Raw genomic sequence first — 27,237 nt, forward strand, 5'->3', positions numbered from 1 at the left:
CTTATCTAGAAATGTCTCTTTATTCATGCCTCTGTGGAGTACGGGCTCTACTGGCAGAGGAAATGTATGTGTGCATCCTAGTTTACTTCTACCCTTAAGTGTCTGGAGTATCTCAGCATAAATCAGATGAAGAAGAATGTCGTAACATGTTTGTAAACTGCCTTCTCTCAATAAACACGTTTTCCCACTGGCACTCATGTTGAAAGCACATCACATCCTACAGTGGGAGGTGAAATTTGATGCTATGACTGAAGAAGTCACCAAGGAGACAATGAACATAGGATGTTACGCATAAGTACAAAAAGTCTGGGGAATAAAATGTGCTTTACTGGATCTCATCCTTACTGTGAGCATTGTTGAGCTCCTGAAAAGACCATAGTCACTGCCTGCGGTCTCCTGGAGAGGTCAGAAATGCCTCCCTGGCAAACACAGGGGGACAGCATTTTTCCTGGTTGTATCATCTTCCATCTGGGACTTTAGCAGAAGCGTCATGCAGTTATGCCTGGCTTTCCTGCTGGTGGAGCAGCTTGCTTTTACTGCTCAAAAATCATCACCTTTTTCTAGGCTAAAGAATGTATTTTCTTTCTCAGGAGGAAACAATACACCAGTCCCAAATTAAGGGTTAAACAAATGGCTACTGAAAGGTTCAGCCCATAGCTCTTGTGAAACAGCTCCCACACTGGTGCCTCCGGGAGGACCACTGGCTGACTGAGGCTGCCAGGAGTTGAGCTGATGGCTGCAAGACCCAGCAGCAGGGAGAACAGCTATTTTCAAACATCAGGCCAATACGTAAAAGCAACAAAATCTCACCTAGCTTTGTGCTGTCCAAGATCCTTTTTGTGGGCAGCTGCCAAGTTAAATCTCCCACAGATGGCAAGGGCACCTGCAAGAGCTCGCGAGCTGGTTAGCAATTCCCTTGGGTGGTCCTGGCCACCCCATGGCACAACCTGACAGGAGGTGGGGGAGCAGCTGGGGTGGCTTGGCAGCCTGCAGCCTGCTGTGCCGTGGGACTTGCCCCATGCTGGGGCCCCTGCACTGGTGCTTGAGAGCAAAACATCCAGTGCTGAGGAGGTGGTGCCCACCACTGGAGCATTCTGAGGGCTTTTCTTTGACAGCAGCCTGGCCCCATGGACTAGGTCCCCAGTGCTCGCTGGAAAAAATGATCTCCTGGTGTGATGGCATGCAAAAGGAGTGATGTTCTCCTCCAAAAGGAATGATGCTGGTGCACTCCAAGCCTGCCTTGTGATGAGGAGCAAGGCATTGCAAAAATTTGCTTCAAAGGTGTACTTCTGACCTGAACTATAATACTATTATAAATACATCTATCTGAGTGGCAATGCACTGCAGTGATGGAGCCAAGGTACAGGGTTTATAAATCCGCTATTACATGGATATTCAAGTTCTTCTTTGGGAGATGTAGAATATAATGAAGCCAGTAAGTTGTAGTCGATCTGACCAATCAGACCTCATGCTAGCCCTTAGGATCCACCGTTCAGAAGAAAAATCCCTCTCCGAAATGAAAATTATATTTCAACTTGCAGTTGACAATGCATGTAAGGTCTCTTTAGCTGTGTGCTTTGCAGTGGTGTTTTTGTAGTGTCATGGCCTAAGGGTATGAGAAAGGAAGATCAATAACTAGCACAAGAGGTATCAGCCTTTATTAGTCTGGATGGAAGTGGGAATGCTTCCAAGCACACAGGGTTTAGAAAAAGACTTTTATGCTTAAAACATTTAACAGTTTTGCAAGCTACAAAGACATTCAGAGGAAAGCAAATGTTAAATGACACTATTGGAACGTGTGTTAGCTGGATATGGGAAGACTAGAATAGGTCCTGGGAAAAAAAAATCTATCTTTTACTTTTGGAAAATAAACTTTCTTCTCAACTTCAGCTACTTTTCTTGCAGACAGACTAATGTCTAGAAATTACTTAACCAGCATCAACAAATTACCTGTATATAACTGCTAGCATCTCTTAAAACAAACATTCGTGTCATGTTAAACCTGAGTCTGCTGGGTTTCTCAAGATCTAAACAGATTGTAACCACATTTGTTTTCCCTGCCTCATGAGGTGGGAAAAATATGCTCTGCCTGGGCCTGGTGCTTGTGTCAGGAATCATTGCAAGGGGGTCCTTTATGCATAAATGTAACAGCAGCCCTGAAAAGTTTCAGTGTGATATAGAAAGATTCTCATTGTCTTCAAACAGTAAACACCAGGAAAAAACATATGCTCATTTTATGCACAGCTGGTTTTTTCCAAATCCTTGCTACAAAAGCAGTGTGCAGATAGATGTGCTTTAAGAAAAGAAACCATGTCTCCTTTCCTCCATGATTGGATTTTTTTTGGCTACCTGAATTCAAGCCCATGTTTTGGCCAGTGGTTTACACTATTTCAACCACTGGTAAATAACAGCTCCTAAACATGTGCTTAATTGGAAACACATCTCCCAGTACTGTTGACTTTAAGCCCTGGGCTGTCTGGGGGCCGTGGGACTGATGCGGTGCAGTACGGGATACTCTTTGTTTCTCAATAGCAGGCAGAGTATTTGTGCAGCACTGGTCAGCGTTTGTGCCGTGTGACCAAGACTGCCACAGAGCAAAGGAAGGATGTGCAGAGGCAGCAGGGGAAGCAAAGCTATCTCCACACTGCAACCAAGTAACAGGGAAAAGAGTCAATGTTTTTTTCTGTGCCCTCAAACCGGGCAAAAGAGGAAGCAGCAGCCATGCCAGCTTCATGCTTCTCACACCCCAGCTGTGTCCTAAGTGCAGCAGAGACCCTGGCTTGCAAACAGGTACTGCCTCACCAAAGCTGACTGGCTGGCATCATCTGGCAGGGTAAGTCGCACCACACAAAGTTCCTGCCTGCTTTAGAATGAGGAAAGGTGTACTGAGTGAGCAAGCGTTGTGCCACAGGAGTCCACCAAACAGGGGCAGAGCTGGCAGGAATTTTAGGTTTACAATTTTATCAAGTGAAAAATGGATGAAGTTTGGAAAGGCTTTTGAAGGAAAAAAGGCCTCAGCCAGTCTGTTTAGCTTTGGCCATCCATAAGTGATCTTTTGCATTTACCTTCTTTCAGCACAGTTCAACTCCAATGCAGGCAGGCTGGTGGTGTTTCCTTGCTGCTGCCCTGAAGCTGGAGCAGAACAAAAGGAAGAATCAGGGAAGTCATACAAAAGCCTCCTGGCAGCTCCTGTCCATCCAGATGTCCCAAAGTGTCACTTGGAGGAGATGTGACAGCCTTATCCTTCTTTGTCATTTCCTTGGAGTCTGTGGGAGCAGGTCATCTGGCCTCTAGATTGACCTTTGCACTTGCAACCAGCCCTACAACTCTGTAGGAATATGCTGATTTTTTGGACCTGTTGTTTCAAGCATTGGTCTCCCAAACTGCAAGATGCTGTCCCAGTCCCCAGGTAGAGGTGATCAATACCAACCTGCCAACTATGTTGTCAGCATAGGATAAAAATGTAAACCATCGTGTTTCTGTAATGCACTTTAATCCTATTTTTCATAAAACTATTTCTACATGGAAGAACTTATTTTTATGATGCAAAGGATGACTTCTTTTTATGCTGGTTATTATAACCTGGTTCTACTGTTCTTAAAGAATCTGATTCTGCTTATTCAGGGACAGCATAATCTAATTCTTTAGGGTAACAATTTTTAACAATTTACTTTTCTTATAGGTAGTGCTGTAAATACTATCACTCATTTTACATTTAAAAAAAAATATCCTTTATCCTTTAGTACAGTCTTTCTTCTCATTCCCAACCAACCTTTTTTCAGTAGAGTGGGAAATTCACTGGTTTTGCTAGGGAGGCAGTGAAAGGATTAACTAAATATCAAAGATATACCTAGTTCTGAAATGAGTCATACCTCTATAGTCTGTGCCTACCAGTTCACCGCACTCAGTTTCATTGATGGTGAGACCCACAGGCCCACCAAACAGGCCACTACAATAGTAAGAAGGAACTACTGCTTGATGGGCTGGAAGATTTCTCTTTTTTTAAGTGTTAGCCATCACCAAGTCACTCATAATGGAAGCTGTGCTAATAACTTCTGAAATTTTCTAGGAGTTTGATGGTTTGCAAAAACAGTGGCCATTACCCTGCTATGGGGGTATGGGGAGATGTGCTCTGTTTTTCTTTTTTTTTTAAAAAAAAAAAGAAGAAGCAGAAAAAGAAAGAGAGAAAATGAAGGGGTTAGGATCTTGAAATACTTCTAGTGACCAGTAATCACATTCAGCACAAAGCCTTTCTAAACATATGTGAGCATCTGTGATGGGGTGTAATGCTTCTCCCAAGGACAACAGTGTGAGTTCTACTACAAGCCACAGAAGGTAAAACTACTAAAAAATTACAAGAAAAAAGATCTGTTACAGCCAATGTGAGCTTTTCCCAAAAACTGGAGATCAGGATTAAATCCATCTCAAACCCAAAGAGACTCGAAGAGAAAGTATATTAATTAGTATATTCATTTCTTAAAAAGAGGGCAATGTTTTTAAAAATCTTTGAAGTCAAAGTCTTTTTTTTCTTTCTTTTTCTTTTTTTTTTAAGAAAAGCTTTCTGTTTTATATAAATATGTCTGTCAAGATATTTCCTTCCTGGGAAAATGCACCGTAACACACAGTTCTCCAGCTAAGTCCAGAGGAAGTTGTATAGGTTCTGGCCTACCAAGATAAGAAACTGGAGGAATACAGGCAACAATAAGAGTTACAATGAGTAAACATTGTGATAACTGGTGTCCAGGGGGCAGAGACTCTATTTGAAGTCTCAGTGTTTTATCTCCTTAATGTGAATTTTAACTTTGCAAATGCATTACCATGTTTTAACAGTTATTTTGTAGAGGGGAGTATTAAATGTTTTTACTTCCACACTTTCAAAAGCAGATTATATTATTTGCTTACAGGATTGAATTCTTCATTGCTGAAGATAACACGTGCTTTTAGAATCCTAGTTGCAAGCACCTGGACTCAAGAAGGTTGGAATTAGAAAATGAATCAACCTTAGAACCACAGAGTTGTTGAGGTTGGAAATGAACCTTAAGATCATCAAGTCCAATTGTTAACCTAGCACTGCTGAGTCCACCACTAAATCATGTCCCTAAGCTCCACATCTACGTGTCTTTTAAATGCCTTGCAGCTTTTTGCAGAGAGAACTGAGGCAGGATATTAATTTCTCTGTGCTCGTCTACTCATCACTTACCATTGCTTCATCCTCTGCCCGCTGAAATTAAAACAGAGGGTTGCCCATTCACGTGAGCTGGGGATTTCAATTTTAATGTTGTACAGAGAGAAAAGGAATTAATCCAGGACACTAGTAATGGAGAGGCTAAATTGTGTTTAGAAGCAAGGAGGGCTTGGTGGTGTACTGCTGCAGTGTGGGGGCCCCATGGCAGCACTGCAGCTGCCCTCCAGTTTGCAGAATTGTCTGTGACACTGGCGTGTTTGCTGGCTAAGAAGAAAGATTGTTCTCACTTTCCCTGTCAGCGTTTGCTCCTCTAGGAACCCTCAGCACTGAAAAAGCCCTTGCATCTTATCAGGATTTCTTGATGTCAGTAGAAGTGTGGGGAACACTGATATGTGACTCATCCTTGCCTGTGTGAGGATTAGTAGGAAGATTTTTGGATAATAAAAAGTACAGTCACCTTATTGGAAAGTACCAATCTTACTTGCTTCGTTCACATTTTTTTTTTCTTTGCATTAAATTTCTAAAGCGAGGTAAATTAAATCTGCCAGTCAAAGCTGAGGACTGACACTTTCCTTTAAGATCTACTCTGTATCTTTGCCACCCTTATTTCTTGGTCTCCCCTCCCTCTCATTGCTCCCTGGAAGAAGCTAGTGTTCCTCCTCAACTAGGGAGGGGGAAAACAGTTTAAGGCCACCCCTGACAAGGGGCAGGCTGGGTTGGAGGGACAAGGACTGGAGGATGCAGCAGTCCATGGACGCTCTCTTCCCATCAGTAGTTCTGGATCCCCTCTCCAGTCCATACCCCTCAAACCTGGTGTTGGTCAGCATGCTCCACAACAGCCACCGCTGCAGCTTCCCTATGGCTGCTCTGAAGGAGTTCATAGCTGGCTTTCCTAGCAAAAAAGGCTAATGCTGGATGATTATTTTGGAAGTTATTTCTACGGGCTTTTGTCCTGTTTTGCTTTGAAGTTTTTCTCTGCTTTGGATTTGCTTCCCCTAATCCCTACCCCCGTGCCACAATTTAAAAATCAAGTAAAGCCAGAGCTGACAGAACAGGCCAAACCCATGGAAGAATTGCTTTGGACAGCTGTGACTTGTGAATAATTTTTTTCCAGAGTAAAGCCTGGAATAAGCATTCTTCATTTTCGCTGCAGTTATTCTGAAGTTTCACATGGGATACAAGGCGTTTGACCCCAGTCCCATAAAACCACTCCAGAAAACAGGCTCTGCGTAGATGAAACCCTATCACTTTTAGTGCGGCTCCCCAGAAAGTGCAGCACAGCACATGTAGTCGAGGTGCTGTGAGACTAGCTATGAAAGCAGCCACAACTGCGACTGGGACCTGTGCTGCACAGCATGGTATATGAGTCTTAAGAGAAAATCTATGATACTTTTTGTCCTACAATCTGCCCCATTATGGAAGAATTTTATTTCATCTATAATATATTTTTTACCAGAATTGGAGACTTCAGATTCACTATTTTATTTATTTCCATTTGAAAATAATGTATGTGAAAAACTGTATGTTGCTACATTTGTTTAACTTCTAGAAAGATGTTAACTGGAAGAAATACCACAGCATTTCAGTTAGCCAAGGGCCATTGTATGCAGTTGATCTGGTAGCACAATGGTGATGAAATACAGATTACTTCAGAATGTTACAACAGCAAGGAGAAGACAGAGTATCTTCTGACTCCGGCTTTCTTCCTTTACCTTGAAGACTCTTTACCTTTCTTTAATAAGTAAAAACAAAACAGATATATTGGTCTGCTAATTTCTTTTTCCTTTTCATTTGTTGAGCAACTATGTTTGACCCAGGGTCCCCATCTTTAAATGGCTCTTCCAGACATTGCCTCAATGAAAATAATTTCTATTAGCTCACGGCTGGCCAAAAAGTAAGTGAAATCAAATGCTGGTTTATGAGCTCCTGTCCATCACCTCTATGATCTTTTTGCTTCTTTCAAAAATAGTTCATTTTTCTTTCAGTTCCCTTCTGTGAACCCAGTAGCAGTTTATCGATAAGTACCATGCTCATAAAGAGCTGAAACACTGTCTTGCCTAAATACATGTACATTCACCTACAATTCTTACACTTGTCTATAATTTCACTTTGCCCTCTAGTGTCCATTCCGTTTTTTCCTGTACTGCAAAGCACACTGTTGACTGAAATATGCCAAAACATAATTTTATTTGGTGATGAGATGTTCAAGGATAGTTATGAACTAAAAAGAAAGCTTAATGGGATGAGAGTTTCTGAACAGTTAGTGGGCCATGAGTAAATATATTCCCACTGCAGGCAATGAAAAAGAAAGCTGGGATCCTTCATGAGAGAGCAGCTGAAAATATTTCAAAGCTGTTTCCCAGTTTCAGTAAAAATGAGGCCATTTCAATAATGGTTTACTGCATTGCAGAAGCTACCTAGAATATCAGAACCAGAAAGGTAAGTAGGCTGAATGTGCTTTTATTGTACAGGCTTGAAGAAGTTAAAAAACAAACAAGCAGCAGAAGAAAGATTTGAAATATTCTTGCAGTGGGGCCATTTCAAATTGTTAGTTACGAAGGTCAAGAAATACACATTTGACTGCAACACTTGTAGCAAGGTGTCACCGGGTGGAAAACTGGTTCAATCTGTCAGATATTTTGCTCTGTTTCTTTGGGGTTTTTTTCTGTTATTCTGGATCATGGTGAAGTTGTGAGCTGGTTTTATTTCTGGTATTTCAGCTTCAGACCTGATACCCATGTCTCTCGTCACTTCTTTGGCTTCCATCCATGAGTGATAGAGAGGAGAGCATGTACACCCTGCAAAAGAGATCTGAGTCATAGATACAGTACGTGAGATCTGGTGTAGTATTGTTATTGTTCTTACCAGTCATTTTTTTGTTTAGATGTGTCTTTTTATTATCACCCCTTTAAATGTTACTCTTCTGAATGGCTGGAGATCAGGGAAAGCTTTAAAGTGGTTCTTCATTTGATGCTTAAACCAGCCTCTAGCAATTTCAGCCCTCTGGGACTATCATCATTCTCCCTTGAGAGCCACAGCCATGCTCTCTCTCCTCTGCTTCTTTATGCCAGACCCAGAAACCTGTGCCAAACGGACATCAGCCTTGATCACAGAAAACAGCCTTTTTTTAAAAAAAATTGTTGTTTTTTTAACCAATTTTTTACCAATATTCATTAGGTAACAGAGCCTGGATATAACTCTGTTTTCCCCCTTACTGACACAAAGCAAGTGACTAGGGAAAACACAACCATTTGAAAAGGAATTACCCAGGGACAATTTTCCAAGGGTAACATCTGGGCTTGACCTGACTGAAATGAATGGATATTTGCCCAGTTTGTTGCAAGTTGTTTTAAAGAACCTGATTATATTGCAATTATCACTTAAGGCTATGTGGTTTGGACGGGAAATTCATTAGAATACCAAGGGCTATATGTTTCTGTGGATCAGCTGGTGAGGGAAAGAGGCAGAAAATTTCGTGCAGCGATAAAGCACAGCACTGAACAGTGATCTTTAAGATTGCAGTAGCAGGATGAATACATCCATGGGCAAGTAGGATGTGCCACAGGCAGATGGGGCTTTAGAGTACTTTTGTGTAGAGCAGTTATTTCAAAAGAGCTTGTGAAAGAAGTTAAGGTGAATCCAAAACAGAGCAGAAAGGAATAAAAGCCTTTCTCATAGATAGTTAGAGGAGGCAAAGATACTTGAATTAAAAGTGACAATGCCCATCTGAGAAGTTATTGCAGGAGCCATAGCTACTGCAAACAATATCCTAGGTAGACAAATCCTAGAATTACTTTACCTATTTAATCAAAGCAAATGTTAGAATGACTCAAAATAAAAGAATTACATTCTTAGAAAAGAGCATACAACTTTGAAAGAATAATGAATGGTCTTAACCTAAGACAGGACCACTCAAATAAACAATGTGCTACCATATTTTTGACACAGGCTCAATCAGTATAAATCTAGCAGTTCCTGTAAGATGAGGAATGTGTAGTTCATTCACAAATAGATGATTCTCTATATGTAGGTGAAATAGAGATGGAAAGTAGTAGCACATTTTCTCAGCAGAAAACACCACATGATTTGACAGCATATGTCATGGGATTACAGTCCTTTCCTATGGAGTAACCCTCACTGAAAATCCATATAGATCAATTTATAGCTAATGTAGATGTCTTGCTTACCAAGGAAAAAATTTACGTACATTGGATAATGCATTACATTTGAAAAAAAAAAAATGAATTCAGCAACAGGAGTATTTAAATAAAATCAAAATTAACTAGAAGCATTGCCACAAGATAAATCATAGAACAAATAATAAATAGAAATAATTTTAAAGCTGTTATGTCAAGTCAAAATCTTTGTACCTCAGTTGTTCAGCTTCCTTATGACTTTATCAATCAGCTGAAGACATCTCCTCAATTCTGCACGGCTGATCTCCCAGGAGCACAAGTCGTGTTTTTTGTCTTTAAGAAAACAGTCTAATTTTTGGAAGTACTTTTTCAATTTCAGCCTGTTGACTTCTTTACTTCGAAAGTAGTGGGTCTGCTTCTTGATAACACATGCCTCCAATTGCTCAATTTGCTGATGAAGTCCATTTTGGAATTGTTCTAAAGCTGTCCCATCCCAAGCAGCTAGAGTCAGATTCTTGCTAAAGATATAGAAGATGTGTTGGAAGATCTCTTCAACAACCACTTTGACATTTTCTTTCTGTCTGGGCTTTAGAACCTGCTCAGGAAATCTGAAGGACATTTTCTCTCTTAGACATTGTTGAGGAAACTTTTTGCCCATTTTGTCCAAAAGTTTCAGGCTGTTCTCAACGACTTTTCCTTGCTGTAAAGGAAGGTGATTACACTGAAGACTGGAGATGGTGGTGGTGCACAACAGTATGAGGCCAATTTGTATCAGGCCAAAAGCATTCATGATAAAGATAGGCTCTTAGGTTCCTCCTTCCCTGTGTATGAATACTGAGAGACAGGCTGGGATGCTTTGAAGGTCATTCATAAGCTCCCGTTTCTTCAAAATCTTGAAATTTAATTATTCTGTAGGAGAAGTTTTCTTTCATCATTTTTTGGTTTTTAAGGTTTTCCCCCTTGTGTATGCTTTTGACGCTACTTTCATTTTCTGCTTTATGACTTCACTGTCTTTTTTTTCTTGCCACTTTCTTCTTATTTCAGCTGGATATTACAATGTTGTATATCAGATTATCTACTACCTCTCCCTCAAAAATTCTGTAGGAAGTATAGTGAGAACTTAAAAGAAAAAAATTACAGAATTATCCTTAGTTTCTTAATATTTTAGCAGTGGAAGAACATGTTGAAATAAAATAACAGTCTCAATGATGGATCAGAGACCTGCTAAATACTACTTCCATCCTGTCTCCTCAGCATGTTTCTTACTTCCAAAATTCAGTTAAGCTTTCTCTACCTATTGTAATTTAGGGAACACATTTTCTTTCCCCTCATGTTTATTTCTCTTGACCATTTAGACTCAAAGGACAAATATCATATCATTAAAATATGTGTGTATACATATATATTAAAAATGTGTATATGCATTGATATACCTATGTCTGTTTTAATACATACATACTGTTTTAAATGAGGCCTTGATCTCACTTAGGGACTGTAAGTGCCATGCAAATACAAATACTCACATGGAAACAGGTAAGATACTTGGACAAAATATTCCCCTCCCTCCGTATAAGTAACTGAGTAATATTTAGTATCAATGCCAGTAGAGCACAGGTCTGAATTCTGACTTTAAATGGGAATAGAATGAATAGACAAGACAAAATATACTCTAAAATTCAGCCATTTGCTTTCCCTAGCTATATAATAGAGGACATTAGAACTATCACAGTACATTGGGAAATCTAGCTCCCGTCTTTGATTTTTTTTGATGAAAACTAGACTTAAATGATCAGTTTGCTGTCTCGTCAGCCTCCTGTGCAAACTTGTGTCATTGCAAAATGAATTCTGTGTAGCTGATTATGCCTTGTTGGATTCTCTGTAGCTGATTGTGTCTTGTTGGAGAGCTCAGACAAACTTTTTGTTTACTCTGAGACCCGGCTCTGTGGTTTTGTTCTGTTGTTGCACCCATTGCTATATGTTGGCTTCATTCCTGGTATGGTAGTCACTCTGAATAGATTTATGATACTATTTTTGCATTTCCCTTGTGTTCAGCACACAGGCATTTTGGAGGCTTCAAAATCATAAATTTAGCTAAGCACAATCACTCACATGAGCAAACTCTTTGGTTGTCCTGATGTTGTTTAAGCAACCTTGGATTGGATGCACTGCCAGTGTGAGGAGAAAACGAATCCCCTATCACTTGTGGCAGTATTATATAAAAAGAGTAAGAACAATGAGAATGGGATATAAAATGCATAACATGGGACCAAATCTTTTCACTCGGGGAGAATGCTTATTACTTTGGAAAGACTGGCCTGAAGTGCATTATTGTGTTGGATAAAAAAATGGCCATGAAGATGCATCATTTTTCCAAAATTACAGCTGTAGAAGGTAAACACATAACATTTTACAATCATCATGAAGTCAATAAAAAATGTATTTAGCTCAAGAAAACTCTTAAAGACATTTCCATAGTTATACACAAGTATTTTTTTCCAAACTATATTCATTATATGAGCTTAATCCTTCTACTGGTTTAAACAGGTAAACTTGACATGCACTCAGTCTCCCAGACACATAAGTCCTTTCTTTCCTTTTGCAAAACAGTTTTTTACATGCTTCCGTCCCAGTGAAGAGCTGCAGATGCCATCCTGGGTGTCACAAACATTGCAGAAGGGAAAACCAGATAAATCTCTTCCATTTTTCTTACAAAGATAGAGCTGGTCCAGGTGTTTTATTCTCTTGCCTGTGATAACGGATCAGTTGTCCACTCTTCCTCACAGAATAGTTACAGTTGACTTAGTCCATCAGGTATGTAGGTTTTTGGTTGGCTATTGCTGTTATTTTTTTTTTAATAACAACAAATTGTTCTTCCTCACTCAGCCAGTTTCTTGATTACTACACTGAGCAAAGCATAGTAGTAACATGGCATGATTCAGGACACAGTCCCCCCCTAATGATCTGTATTGCTTAATTTGGAAACAAACCATTCATTAAAAGTAATGATTGGAAGAGGTGACTGTGTGATACGAAGCTGCAGCACAGATTGCTCTTTATTTCTCTGCCTGTGTTTGAAGCACAGACCCTCTAATGGTCTAATTCACTGGAATGAAAAGAAGAAATAAGTTTACAAAGCACAGCTGTATTTCCAAGTAGACCTAACAGATAGTTATTCTAGAAAGATTATCTGATCTTTAATTTCGTGAAAGAAAGATCTGGCCTTAAAGGGTCGTCTAGCTATATAGGTACTCATTACAGGAACATAGGACTGTATCTAAAAATACACACAATTTTATATCTTTCTAATACTTCTAAAATGCCACAAATTGCTTCCCTAGCAGAAATTCTTGATTTTATTTTATAATGCAATAAAGCAATGAAAAGAATATTTGCTATCACTTACGACATGGGTTCTTTTATCTCATGTATGAAGGCAAGTGGTAAGTCTAAGTTCAGCCTATTCACATGCTGGCAAATGGAGCAGTGTGAGGGAACTCTCCTGCAAAATAGCATGCTTTTGGACTCTGGTAACTACCCCATATAACCTTATACCAGCTTTCTCAAATCAAAATAACCAGTTCCTCTCAACATTTTATCTACTTTAGCTATCAGTTTCTTTTCTCCTTTGATCTTTTCAAAACACACTGATTTTAACACGTCAGCATGCCACAAAAAGGTCCAAATAGTTTCAGCTTGTCACTGCACAGGATAGCTTCCTCCCCAGCTAGTGACACTGCCCATGTTAAACTAAAATCGTTTTTCTCCATTGTGCTTTCTGTCACAGCTATAACTTGCCAGTCCTCCTCCTTATATGTCTAAATTCTTTCTTTGTTTAAACCTTTTCTTAAAAGAAAACTTTACATACAGGCAAGATTGGATTCTTTGCTCTTACCATAAGATCGTGTGACTGGCCAGGTACAAGCCTTGCGCTGTGATGGAAAAAGGCTGGAGCAGCCAAAAGTGCCTGTGTGCTGGTCAGAAACAGGTTAGTGCAGGTTTAATACTATAGCTGGAACCACTCCACATGGATGGATAAAGCTAAGAAATTTATCTAGTTTTTTGACTACAAAATCTACAATGAAGACAAATTCCTTTTTCACATTTAAATGATTAAAGCACACTTAATTTAGCTCATATATTAAAATTTCATTCACAATCACTGTTATGGTCTGCGTTAAGAAGTTAAAATCTAACTTAGCCATGTGACCTTCCCATCTCAGTAGACCATTTCCTGGCATCCTGCTGACCCGTCCCAACCCAAATAACTGCTTTATCTTACGCTGAGTAATTCACTAAACCCATTTGTGCGGTACATGCTTGCTTTTGCAAAGTAATGTTTCAAGAATTACAATTTTACAAATAAGGTTATTAACTAATAATTGAAATACACCTGAGTGCCACAAATTCATTTTACCAGAAAAGAAATTCAACAGAGCAGTCCTCAAAGAAGTAGCAGCAAAGGGGTATTATCATAAGCTACTTTATAGAAGCAGAGAAGTAAAAAAATAATTACTATTCCCATTTATGTCACTGAAGGTTTCTTACCTTAATTATAAAAACATAGTTGGGACCTTTTTTTCTGTTTAAAAAGGAGCAGGACCTGCAGTCCTTGTCATAGGGAACTAAAGTATCTGGGAGTATGTTTATTTTCTTATATTGACAGCTTGGAGATCAGCACACACTGGGGCCGTCTTTGTGCTCTTAGCAAGGCTCTTACATTTGATGATGTGAACTGTCATAGCCACTGGGCATAGGTTCTTCGGATGCTTTGCTCGAAATATCACATGATTTGTCACATTTACTCTGAAAGAGTGCTCAGACTTTAATTTCTTGAGTACACATGGGATTCATTTTTTAATAAGTGAATTCCTAAAGAAATTCTGAGTGGCACCTGCCTTCTTAAAATGAAGAATCTCTCAGATTCTTTTTATCATGAGAAAAACCACAGGTTCCCAAGATAAAAATGATTTTCAGACTCTTCTGTTTATGTCAAAAAGACAGACATTTTCAAGGACAGATTTGCATGGGAATAGTGTTTTTTATAAAATCTAAACAGTATAAAGGCAGCTGTGGAGAATACCATGACAATGGTCATAAAAAAATACTTAAATATAAAAAAATATATATAAAGAATACTTACATATAAAATGAAAACAGGGAACATTCAATGCATATAACCCTGAAAATTAACATGAAATATGATGCAAATACATAGCGAAATGGGCAAATATGTGAGGCATTTGTATTTTTACAATTACAGAGACAAGCGACAGGAGACGGCTTGGCATTTGGGCAGGCTAGGACAGTCAGGTGTTGGTAATGTGTGTTCAAAGGCCAGAGCCGGATTTCTCTCTTCTCTGGCATCACTAGGGTGACCAACACAGGACAGTGTTCCCTTAGGGAAAAGGTCCAAGGCAGCTGAGTGGTGTAGTCTGCTCCTGGAGGTGGAGGCTTGGGCTTGAGGAGTAGGAAGAGGCCAGTGCAGAGGTGGGCTTCTGAGCAGAAACAGCTGGGAGTGGAAAGGGAACGAATGAGCTGCAGCCTCACAAGCATTTTAAAAGGTCCGTGTTCAGGAGATGAGGAGGTAAGCTCCCTTTGGGGGACTCATGTCCCAGTCGCCTCCAGCTGCCCCACAGCCCTAAGCCCTGCTTTAGCTGTCCCTCAGCACCTGACACAGCCATGGAGGTCTTGCCGTGGTGGGTGAAGAGATTCAGGCTGTTCTTGTTGGCTTTGTGCTGCTGGAAGCAAAGGCAGAATGGTGCCACAAGGCAGCAGTGGTGCAGAAGGGCTGAGCTGGAGGAAGGGGCCATGCTGCTGCCCCCAGCAGTTACAGGGTTGAGCAGGGAGGGTCAGGGCACCGGGGGGGACCTATGGCACTGAGGGTGCTCCTCCTGCCCACTCCAGCAGTTTGATATGGGGGCATCTGTAGAAGAATGGCTGCAGAAGCGTGGGCACGGAACCCCTGAGGGTCTGCACAATCCAGGCCTGGAGCGCACAATCCAGACCTGGAATTAGAAGTGTACTGGAATTAGAATTGTGCTGAAGTTATTGTGCTGAAGTTAACAAGAAAGTAACTTTGATCTCTTCTTGAATCCTGTTGCAAAACCAAGAACAGGAGGTAGACAGAAGAAGTAACAAACCACAAGGCCGAGACATAGCTGACGCAAATAGCTGCGTGAATAGAATGCTTGTTCCAATCATGATTAAGCTTTGAAAGCATGATAGTGTGTTTAGGCTATATAAGAAATGTTGGAAGCCAATAAAATTGAGCAAGATGCATAACTCATATTGAGTAGTCTCTTGACTCCGGCAGACTCTTCTCCCTACAGGCATCTTCCTTTCCTGATTTCTGTGCCATCCTGTCTGATGTCTTGCAACATGTGTACAGATCTGTCAGCTGTGAGTAGAAGCAATGTGGCTTTGCAAACTAGCCCTGGCTTTTACCAGTGTTCTTTTTCCTTGGCACAATTGACATGGGAAAGGTGATGAGGGAGGAAGAGGAGAAGGAGAATCTTGTTTTTACTAGGAGGTAGCAGGAGATTGCCTGCTAGTAGACATGAGCACAAATGTGAGAGGAAAGATGAAAGGGAGAGTGTGATGGTTCCTCATACTTTCTTAACGAAGTCTTGCCTTGAGATGCAATGAATACAAGAAGTGCAGGAAAAAAGGCCCTAGTTAAAGCCTTCATGCTGTTCCCATGTGGGTGATCTCTTTCCTCTTTGTGGCATTTCTTTTCATTTTCCTGGCAGCTAACCTGGGGAAAGTCCTCTGGAGAGTGTCCAGCACAGTCCCCATGAGCTGAGAGCCATTGATGCTGCCCAGAAAACTGTTTGTTGTTGAGAATCTGGGTAAAGGAGGGAAGATTTCCGGGGATGCTTCTCCATGGGCCTTTCAAGAGCTCTCCAGCTGCATCAGGCATCTTGTTTTTCCTGCTTCTGCTGCTGTGGAGTTGCACCTTTTGGTGTGGGAATTGCTTGATGTGCGCTGTGGCCACCCGTGGGTCCTGGATCCCTGTCCCTGGGGAAGTAGCCCCAATCCTACTCCGCATAGGAAGAAAGACAACAGGTCCTTTATAATGTTTTAGTCATTCTTTAAGTTATCCAACAGGGAAATACTCATCTTGTCAGTATTGACCTAATAACAAGAAAATTATATGGGTTATGTATTGCAGGACATTGCTCCTTTACTGTGTCATTGCATTCTTCCACAGATGGGATAAGAAGGTGAAAAGGTGAGTGGAAAATTCTGGGCTTTGGGTCAGCTCAGAGAGCTGCAAGGGGTGGTGCAAAGTCCAGCTGGCAGAGAAAAAACAGTGGCATCCATTGGGATTAGTACAGGAACAAATACTCTTTAATGTCCTCCCCTCCGCAGGCAGCGTGCCACTACCTTTTCTGTTTAAACACAGATGAACACAGTGTACGGCCCCATCTGCTTCCCTCAGCAGGCTGGGGAAATGGGCTGACAGGAACCTCAGGACATTGGTTTGACAAAGCCAGTGCAAAGTCCTGCCCCTGGGACACATGAAGCTGTGCAGAGGGACAGGCCACAGCTGATCAGATGGGAGAAGCTCTGCAGAAAAGGTCCTGGGTCCTGTGGTTAATGTGGTCACAAGGCAGTGCTGCACCTAGGCAGCAAACTGCACACTGGACTGCATGAGCAAGGGTGCAGCCAGAAGCCCAGGGAAAGGATCCTGCCCTGTGGTTTGGCACTGGTGAGACCACTCCTGGAAAACCATCCACTAGTTTGGGCTCCCAGCACTGGACAGACACTGACACATGGGAGTGAGTCCAATGGAGGGTCACTGTGATTGCAAGGGGATGCAGGGCATATGTGGAGACACAGAGGGTGTTGGGTACTTGCTACTTCCCTTCCTCATTCTCTCTCTGCAGGACCACAAACTCTAGATGAAAGCTTGGGCACTACAGCTTTGGTGGCCCCTGACTATCACCTCCTCAGTCACATCTGCCTCAGGGGAAGCAGCAGGTGCAAACCTGTACAACCCCTGTGTGGCTCAGCCAGCACCAGTGCTAAGATGTCAGTCCTGTCTTCATCTGAGGCATCTCAATACCTTGCCTGCCTTCCAACCAGGGAGGTCACTCTTCCAAGGAGAGACCCACTCCAGGATGTGGACTGCTTCATCCTCCAGGTGCTTCATGAGGGCTTGTGCTTGCCATCGCCCCCATCAGCTGCCCTGCTAGACTCCCTGTGGGGAACCTCACCCCTCCCGGACCCTCCTCTAAGATGACACTCCCAGAGTTCACAGCCAGCTTCACATCCTGCACCAGAAGATTGCCACCTCACTGAGCACCATCATCGTCAGTGTGCAAGAGGTTTTGTCCTCGGGCAGCCCCAACCCCGGTGCCCCACAGCAGGGCACATGGGCCCCGTGGGACTTCTTTCCCACCAGTCAATACTCCCTGGCTGCCTGGGGCCTTGTGGCCTGCAGCCAGGCATCCAGGGCTGCCTATGGGGGTGAGTGTGGGTGGCTATGGGTGTTTCCCCACAAATTTTGCATATTCCTCCCCCGACTATTCTAAACCCTCTGTAAATCTTCTCTGGCTGTGAAGGTATTACACATATTTGGGGCCACAACAGCCTTCTGTGTGCAAGGTTGCTCCAGGACGATGTGATGACCCAGGCTCACCATCTCCCTGCAGGCTCAAGGCATGTTGCTTTGGCATGGGTGGGGGTGTCCTGTATTTTTCCTGACATCTTTCTGCAAACCCAGGACAAGACCACACTGACCCCAGATACATCCAGCAGAATTCAGATCTCCCTGTGAGCTCAGGGCAGGACAACTTGTGCTAGCAGAAGATCATCTCAGCTCCTGGTAAATCTGGAGAGGAAGAGCAGGACACTTTCTCCAGTAGGGGACCAGAGGCAGCTTTGGCTTTCTGCAAGCTTAGGACAGAAGTCTTTGGGAACAGAAAAGATCCACCAAGATCATATCAAAAGAAAAAACACAGTACCTCTGCTATTTGGGGCTGTTACCACAGCTTATCAGAGAACAGGAGGCATTTCCCCAGCATTCACACACAAACATCCTCCTGTCAGGGGCTCAAAAGGGCTTCAGTAATCTGAAGAATCATCCTAACCAAAAGGCAATAGCAGAACCCAGACCTTGACACAGGGTGAGGCTTTTCCCATGGGCTGAGCAAGCATCAACACAAACCCATGGTCCCTCACTTCCCCTGGGATGACTGCCTCAGGCGGCCACAGTTCAGTGGCTTGGGATCTCAGCAACAGACTGGGACAGCCACCATTTCTGCCTGGCCTAATTCCCCAGTGAGCATCAAGCATGCCAAATGGTGCCCACAGCATGCTGAGGTACAGCTGCAATCGTGGACATTCATGCCATTTGCCACAGTCTCAAGGTGTTCTCCCTGGCCTGTAAAATACCTTTGTTTTCATGCTCCAAAGCCAGTATTTACATTACAGATTAGTGAACAGAGGATGCTGGGGTAATGTGGATCTTTGGGAGGTCTGGGGGTGGTTATTGAAACTGACCCAAACAACTGAATACATTGCATCCCCCCTCACTGTTGCTTCTCTCCTCTTTTCTCAGACAGCATTCAGATAGAATTAGCCACTGGTCAGAATTTAAATGGCAGACTCGTGAGCTCTAATTAGCTTCTTCAAACATGTAAATTGCAGAAGAGGGTACTGGGCATATGGGACAGAGAGCAGCAGTGCACAGGGAGCATTTTAGTGACAGGCAGTCAGCCCAGTCAGCTCCCCCCCGGTCCTCAGAGCACAGGAACAGGCTTCTGGCTGTGCTGGGGAAAGCTGGGTGCCAGGGAGACGGCCCCTGTCCTCCCACAGCTTCCCAGTGTGTCCCCCACTCCCCACCCCACCTCACCCCCCGGCCTCAGTGCTCCAGCCTGCATGCCACAATGTGCCATCGTGGGAGTTGGCACTCTGGCCCTGGCTATGGAGCCAGTGTCAGCAGGGGTGGAACTGTGCTGGCACAGAGAGGTGCTGGGGAGAGGCATCATCTGGCCAACAAGCACTGCCCTGCACCAGGACCCCGCTTCTCAGCCTTGTTCAGGCCAGCTGGGCCTTGTCCTTGGCACTGGTGAACAAGGGCAACAGTGCTCTCAGCCGTGGTGCCATGGGCCAGCTGAACTGCTGCTACTCCTCCAGCTGTGCCAGCTGTGCTGCCCCTCTGGCTCAGCAAAATGCAGAAAAACAGCTCAGGCTCAACAGCAACAGCGTTTTCTCAGGCCCACCACTATCTGCTTTGCCAAGAGGCCTCTGGTCCCATGGGCCAGCACCAGGTCACGTTGGGTTTAACCAGAAACAAGTCAGAACTGGTCCTGAGCGAATGCGAGCAGGTGACCCAGACTCTGAAGAGCAGGGAGAGGCCATTTCCCTCTTCAGTTAAAGTAATATAAAATCACAGCTGTCTTTCCTCCTAATCACTGGCCTGTGACCCAGGAAAGTGATACCCTAGTATCTGTCTGAGTCCCCTGTGACATAGAAGTTGGATAGCGCCCATGAAAATGGTATGTTAATTGTCAGCAACCAGGAAACCACCAGTCAGCATGTAGTCCTTATGGCTGCTGTATGCCCCTGGAAACTCTAGGCCCCCATGCCTGACTGTCTGTCCCAGTGAGATGGCTCTTCTAGCAGATTTCCTGGGAAGCCTCGGAGGAGGCAACCTTGAATTCAGCTTTGGTCATTCCTCTCTGCAGACATGACACAACCTTACACCCTCAGCAATGGTTGAGTTTGGGCAAGTTGCAGGTGGTGAGCTGTGGAAAGAAGGTGGCTAGGGATGAAGAGGTGGAGGAGGAGGAACTGAGTGCAGAGTGCCTGAGTTCCCTTATCCTCACCTAACTCACCAGCTTCTGTGTTGCCACTTTCCAGTGAGTTGTGGTGCCACATCCCACAGCAGGGTTGGATGGTACAGAAGGGTGCTCAGCCCCTGCCCTCCATGAGGTCTGGCAGGCTTAGGCCAGGGAGCAGGACATGAGAGGTTTCTGAACATGTCAATTGTACAGTTTATGCCAGCTGGAACAACAGGGACTAGGTGCATGGAGGAGTGTTTCGGTGTGCTCTGTCCCCTGCATAATCACCAAAACTTATGTGTCTGCTGTTACTTGGCAAACTTTACAACCAGTTAAACATCTGTTACCTTCTCCCAGTTAGTACTTCATTCCTCCTGAACAGCAGGCAAAGATAGATCTGGAAAAGCTGGGTTATCCATAAAATGCAGAGTTGTGGTGTTGCCAGCCATCCCCACCCGCGATAGGATAGCTGTAGATCCCCACAGCTGTAGAAATCCACGTTCTGTCAATCCTGCCAGAGCAGGCAGATTCTGGGCTACATGCCAAGCAAACTTGCATTAGTATGTTAAAAGAACACAGCTCTTTGCCTTCTTGTCACCCTAAATCTCATCCTGCCTCCCTAAGGAGACTGCTGGGGAACAGCATGAAGTAAGTTTCCTATGAGTTTGCCAGAAATCAGGGGCGGAAGAAAGGGACAGAACAGGAGACAAGAAGAATGCCGATTTTTTTGAAGCTTGAATCATGGATAGCATTTCACTTCACTGTGGATTTAGCCAGGAGTCCCAGCCAACTCAAACCCAGTCACCAAAGCAGGTTCAGAAGGAACTTTCACTGCTTGAAAGCAGAAGAATTCATCTTCAAGGCCGCTGCCAGCAGGTACATAGACTGGCCTTCCAGGACATCACCACCTCCTTTGTATAGGGTCTCCTTCGGCTGCCTGTGTGTCCCCTTGCTGGCAACTAGCCTTTGCCCATGGTCTCTTCATGTACAATATCATAAGAATACTCTGCAGGAGACTTGAGTTCTGAATGAGAAGATAGTGACTTTGGTGAAGATAGACCCTCTGGCAGGTGGGCTTTCCATTAGATGCTGAAATAGGTTTGGACGGGGAGACACTCTCCTTTCACTAGGTGGTATCAGTTGCTGCTCCAAGTAGATTACATAGGGAGGAGCCCAGTTTTGTCCAGTATTACACTTGTTTGGACTGGTGAACCCCACTTGTTTCCCTGAGTCAGTCCTACTTCCTTACAAGCAAAACAAGGTATGGGTCAAGACTTCACCTTCAGTTCAATTGGCAAGAAATGTGAAGAACAGCAAGGAAGGTACATAAACAGAAAAAGACTAGGGAAAACATGGGCCTGCTACAGAATGGTGCATGGGGTCTGGTGAAAAATGACATAGAAAAGGCCAGGGTGCTCAATGCCTTCCCACCTCAGTGTTTATTGGCAAGATCAGCTTTCAGGAAACCCAGATCCCTAACATCCTAGGGAAAATCTGGAGCAACAAAGGTTTACCTTCAGTGGATAAGGTCCAGGTCAGGGAGCACTTAAAATAAACCAGGCATACATTAAGTCTGTGGGGACAAGTGCTGAGGTAGCTGGGTGATGTCCTTGCAAGACCACTCTCAATTATCATTGAATGGTCATGGCAACTGGGATAGGTTCCTGCAGACTGGAGGAAAGAATGTGTCACCAAGAAAGCAAGAAGAAAGATCTGTGGAATTAGTCTGGTCAGCCTCACCTCAGTCCCTAGGAAGGTGATGGAGCAACTAACCCTGGAAACCATTACTAAGCACGTGAAGGACAACAAGGTGAACAGGAATAGTCACTATGATTTATGAAGGTGATAGGCTTCTGCAATGAGTTGACTTGCTAGGGGAAAGTGGATTCAACAGTGGATGTTGTTTACCTCAAATTTAGTAAGGCTTTTGACACTGTCTACTATAACATCCTCACAGGCAAGCAGTAAAAATATGAGTTAAGTAATTGGACAGAAAAGTTTATTGAAAAATGGCTGAATAACAGGGCCCAGAAAGCTGTGATCAATGGAGCAAACTCCAGCTAGAGAGAGGTCAGTGATGGTTTATACCAAGGCTTAATACTAAGGCTGTTGTTCAATACTAAGGTTGTTCAACCTCTTTGTGAGCAACCTGAATGGAAACTTGTACCATGGTTCCCTTGTACCATCAGAGGCAGATTGTTGTCTGTGTGTATGGCAGAGGGCTTTTTCACAGCCATGCTGACCCTGCCTTAACCTCCATCCCCCTGTACTGGGTCTGGCTGCAATGGAGTTGACTTGCCTTCCAGCAGCCTGTACAGTGCCATATTTTGCATCTGTGGCTAAAAAAGCACCAACGACACACCATTGTTTCATCTACTAGTGAACACTGCTTACAGAGCATCAAGCTGCGTCTGTTTCTCATGCCTCAAGCAAAAAGGCTGGGGTGGGCAAGAGCTTGGAAGGGGGATGGAGCCAGGACAGATGACCCGAACTGACTGAAGGGCTATTCCATGCTGTGTAACGTCATGCTCAGCAGTAAAGGGGCTCTGGTCTTTGCAAAGTAGCACTTGCCTGGAGAATGGCTGGACATCACCCTGCCTGTAGAAGGCAGTGAAAGACCGCTTTTGCATGTCTTGGGGTTTGTCCCCTTTTTACTTCATATATTAAAGTGTTTCTATCCTGACGCACAAGTTTTCTCCTCTCATCCCCCTCCCCACCCCAACTTGTTGAGGAGGAAGGGGAGTAAGGGAGTGGCTGGGTGGGCATGTGGCAGCCAGCCAAGTTCATCCTGCCACAGTGGGGCATAATTGGCAGGGTCCCCAGTAACTACAGTAGTAGCCCCTTCTGCTCCTGAGAATCCCTGACACCTCCAGAGCCAGCCCTCCTGTCCTGTCTTCCCTGGCTGCTTCCAGCTGCCGTGAGACACCAGTGCTCCCTTCCCAGGCACGTGCACTCCCTTAATGGCTGCTCCCCAGCCCATCGCACATTGCACAGGCCTTCACATGCTGTGCCCTTCCACATGGCCCCCACCACTGGGCTGGAGCATCAGGGTCACCATGTCCTTGACAAGCCAGAGGGTTGTGCCTGAGGCAGCACCATGGGCATGGAGTGGGGCGGGCAGAGCTGAGCCAGTCCTACATGGGGCTGCCACACGGGTGCACATGGAATTCCTGAGGATGCTGCTGGTTCCATCCACCTTAGCTGGAAAAACAGCCCACCATGCTGTTACATCATGGCTGTGACATCACAGCTGAAGCCACAGGTGGGCAGGAGATGGGGAGGGATCCTGCAGTTTTCCTGGCACAGCCCAACCTTTACCACCCCAGGCCCTGAAACAGCAGTAGCCCAGAATTCATGTGATAGAAAAAGCTGTGTCAGAGAAGACAATATCAGTATAGTGTGCATCTGGTGCATCTGGATAAAAGAAGTGATGGGCCTGGACCCTCTAAGTGGGAAAACGACCACCATGGTATCCTTGTACCAGATACCACAGGAAAACATTTCTTACTGTTAAATCTTTGCCTGTCCTTGAACCAATTGGTTCAATTGTATTGAGTCTAGTTGTATAAGATCAGAAACCTTACAGAGTTTTTAAGACATCCAAATGCATTTTGACTGAGATATGTATTCACAATATAACCAAGGGACTACAAATAGCTTCATTCTCTTTATGCACAATATAACTGGAAGCCTAGTTGTCTACCAGGCCATAACCCCTTATCTGTGCTACCTGGAGTCTTTTGTGTGGTCCCTCTGATGATAAAATTCTCATTCTAACATTAAGTCAAGGCCAGAAATTAGGGTATAGAAACCGAGGACACTTGTCTGGATTTCTGCATTTCTGGACCTCTGGATTTCTGCAGATCTCACAGCTAGTGAAAACCCTCCTTCAGGAATGGGAAAACAACCCCTGAGAACGCTTGTATTCTTACCCTCAACTTACGGAACCATTAAACAGCCATGCAACCATGAAACAAACACAGCTAAAATACATCAATGATGCTGTCCGCAGGCAAATTCAATTTTACTGGCTTGGAAAAATTCAAGCTCACTACGACCCTGAAGTAGGTCAGAGACCCTGGAGCTGGTTTGAGATCAGTGAAATGGCAAGAGCAACCCTTGAAGTTTTCTGGAATAAGGTAGTCAGGCTTGGACAACTTAGCAGCCAAACCATACAACAATAAGTGACGACTAAAACTGTTTATCATTAGAACATGTTAAAACTCTGAGTAACTATCTAGGCTTTGCAAAAAGTGAAAAATATCCTAGAAGTTTTTACAAACAACACTGCCTCCATTACTGCATGTACTAAAATGTGAATTTTTGCTGTTTCATAATAGGAGCAATAAATGCTTTGGGTTAAATGTAGAAAGTTCTGCAGTTCTATTGGATTCATATTCTGAATGATGTCCTGAATGTTTACAAAATGAATATTTACAAATATAACGTCCTCTAGACACACATGCTCTGTACCCCAAGATACACTGGCACACGTTCTTCATGAATATGTACCTGTTCCCTTAGTCTTAACAAACGACATTCAGGTTCCTCAAAGTCTAGCCTAATGGCTATCCAAATGAGAATCTCAGTGATTTTACTGGATCACTGCAGAGTGCCAACAATGGGGACAAAAGAAATGTGCCTGCAGTGAAACATCTTCCTAGATTCCTGTCCTGAACTGGAGTCACAGAAGCATCTCAGAATGCATGAACTGGATTTTCTTTCAAATTAAACCAAATCATGCAAAGATAATGCTACAACTGCATGCAGTTCATGGGACCATACTGGGGACAGTCCATGGTTAAAATGGTGCTTAAAGGCATCAAGTATCATCAGGTCCCCATGATCTGTTGTCTTACTCACTCTTTAGTTCCATGTAATAGTTTCTGTTCCTGTTGGAGCGTATTACTGGCTACTGCAGACGCATCATAAGGGACCTTCATTTTCAGGTGATACTACCCTGAATCAAGAAACCAAGAACGAGGTAAACTGCTCCCTTAACCCTCTAAATTAAAAGTTGTAACCAAGTAATAACTTTTTAGCATTTTTATTATTTGAACATTCCTTTAAAAAGCACAGACCAAAATCTTGCACTCTGCTTTCCAAAGAACAAGCTACATACTGCAATATCTGTAAACTGAAGCCTTATAAGCCTTGACAATGATTTCAAGGCAATTTCTAGAGAAGCCTTGTACACTCACTCTTGAGATGAGTTACATGTGGTTTCCCTCAATTACTGCATTGCACACATCTGGAAAAATAAAGTAAAAGATTGTTTTTAAGTTCTTGAGATTCAGTCTAGACATTATGAGATTAGCATTCATGAGCTACTATAAAGCTTTTGGAATGGACAAAGTGCCATGGGGTTTTCTATTAGGAAACAGAGCAAACTCTTATCAAAAGTAAGAATCATACAGGGCAGAATTTATTCACTACTAAGGTTTCTCCTTCCTTCTTTTGAACAGTTTTGTAGAGCTTGGGAATATATTATGTACTGAGCCCCCATACCTAAAAAACAAATCATCACTACCTGCTGTGATGTCTCTTATTTTGGCATCTGAACCTTCTAAGGCAGTGTAAGCACACTGTTTGCATGGCTAGCCTCTGATCTCTGGCTGGCAATCAGAAGTTAACCATGTGCAAGTGACTAAGTAGTTGCACCAGCTATTTTAGCTTTTTAAAGAAGAGTTATACCAAACATTCCAAATTGAAATACAGCAAACTTAGTGTCACACTAGGTAAACATTATTTTATTTTTAACGCTAAAACCCCACGCATCTCTATCTAAGTGATGCAAGAAGCCCAATGAAGTTTTAAGTGTCTTGATTTGTCTGTAAAATAGTATGAGCAGTCACTAAAATAAAATCCAGTTTAAGTAAACAATCCACTGTCTTGCAGTAGGTGGAGCTCTATTTTTCCCTACATGTTTTTGTATCCTTGAGGCTGCAGAGACCTTAGGAAGTCCACTGCTGGAGTGAGTTCTGATTATTTATGATTTCTTAATCTGTTTGGCTAGCCCAAGCAAGTAAGTTGTATGCTAAGGAGCTCCAGAAAGATTTGGCATCTTTATACTGGGATCTGGTGGAGATCACACAGCTAGAATACAGTCTTTTTAGCTCAGCATTAGACTATTTGTGTATTTTTTTTAAAAATTGGTCATTTTTTGAAGCCACAAAAAGTACCAATCCACAGATAAAATGCTGCTGATACAGGCGTAGGAGTACATGCAGTTAGACTCATGGCAAAACCAAAACCAATCCAACAACTCGTTTGATGAAAAATCCCTGCATCTATACGGTTTCTATTTCTGCTTCTGACTACTTTTCATGATATTAGTTCAGAAATCAACATGATCTTCTACAGGCAAAGATACCTAGCAGAAAGGTGGACTGAGTCAAGCATTACAGCAAAACAAAGTCAAATTTCTCTGAAGTCACCAGGTTTGTAGGATTGACCTTGAAGGATTCACCATGTTCTAGTTCACTGACCCTTCTTACCCCTTTTATGTTAATGAATTTCTGATATTTTAGAGCAACTGCCGAGATAAAAACATCCTTGAAGATTAAGTAGGTATATTCTGAAAGGGCTTAGATTTTCTAGGATAGATTTTGACACAGCAAAAGACAGTAAGGATAGACTTACCCTTTTCCTTCCTTAGTTGCCATCTGGGGTCGAATCTCAACAGGGACTCATAGGGAAAGGAAGATGTGTTAGCAACATTGCGTAGACTTTCAGTACCCTACAGAACACTGAAAGATTCCTTCAGAGTTCAGATACCCTGATACTACAGAGAGAGTGAAAGCTGAACATTTCTCCCTTTAAACTCCTTTGTCAGGCTGTGATGGAGTGGTACTTTTTCTGCATTACATGGGACCTTCAAAAGTCTTCTGAAGTGAGGGAATCAACATCTATACTAAGAATTCGGTTCAGCAAAATAAAGCCACCGTACCAGAATTTTTTGCAGTAGGATTACAGACTCAGGAACTGGTTGGGAGAAAAGGCTCAGGCTTCTGGTTTGTTCCCTCATGAGCCCTGAGTCAACCCAGCCTTTTACTACAACCCTCTGGACCATTCCTTCTCTGCAGGGAAAGAATAAAAAGATGCAGTACCCATTTATTTTCTCTCA

The 27,237-nt window shown here is 43.1% G+C and overlaps 1 protein-coding gene and 1 long non-coding RNA gene across 2 annotated transcripts; one reads left to right on the forward strand and one right to left on the reverse strand.

Annotated features, from left to right (window-relative positions):
* Positions 1 to 2,636: 2,636 nt before the first annotated feature.
* On the forward strand, positions 2,637 to 19,069 carry LOC114017135 (uncharacterized). The gene is made up of 3 exons (XR_003562011.2): positions 2,637 to 2,833; positions 16,493 to 16,552; positions 17,211 to 19,069. It is a non-coding gene; the product is annotated as an uncharacterized LOC114017135 (long non-coding RNA).
* LOC102059593 (interferon omega-1) lies at positions 9,557 to 10,188 on the reverse strand. Its single transcript, XM_005443775.2, is given in 2 exon segments — positions 9,557 to 10,153; positions 10,156 to 10,188. Coding segments are annotated over 2 exon segments (630 nt in total).
* Positions 19,070 to 27,237: the final 8,168 nt, after the last annotated feature.

Source organism: Falco cherrug, chromosome Z (assembly GCF_023634085.1).
Source record: "Falco cherrug isolate bFalChe1 chromosome Z, bFalChe1.pri, whole genome shotgun sequence".
NCBI classification, from domain to species: Eukaryota; Metazoa; Chordata; class Aves; order Falconiformes; family Falconidae; genus Falco; species Falco cherrug.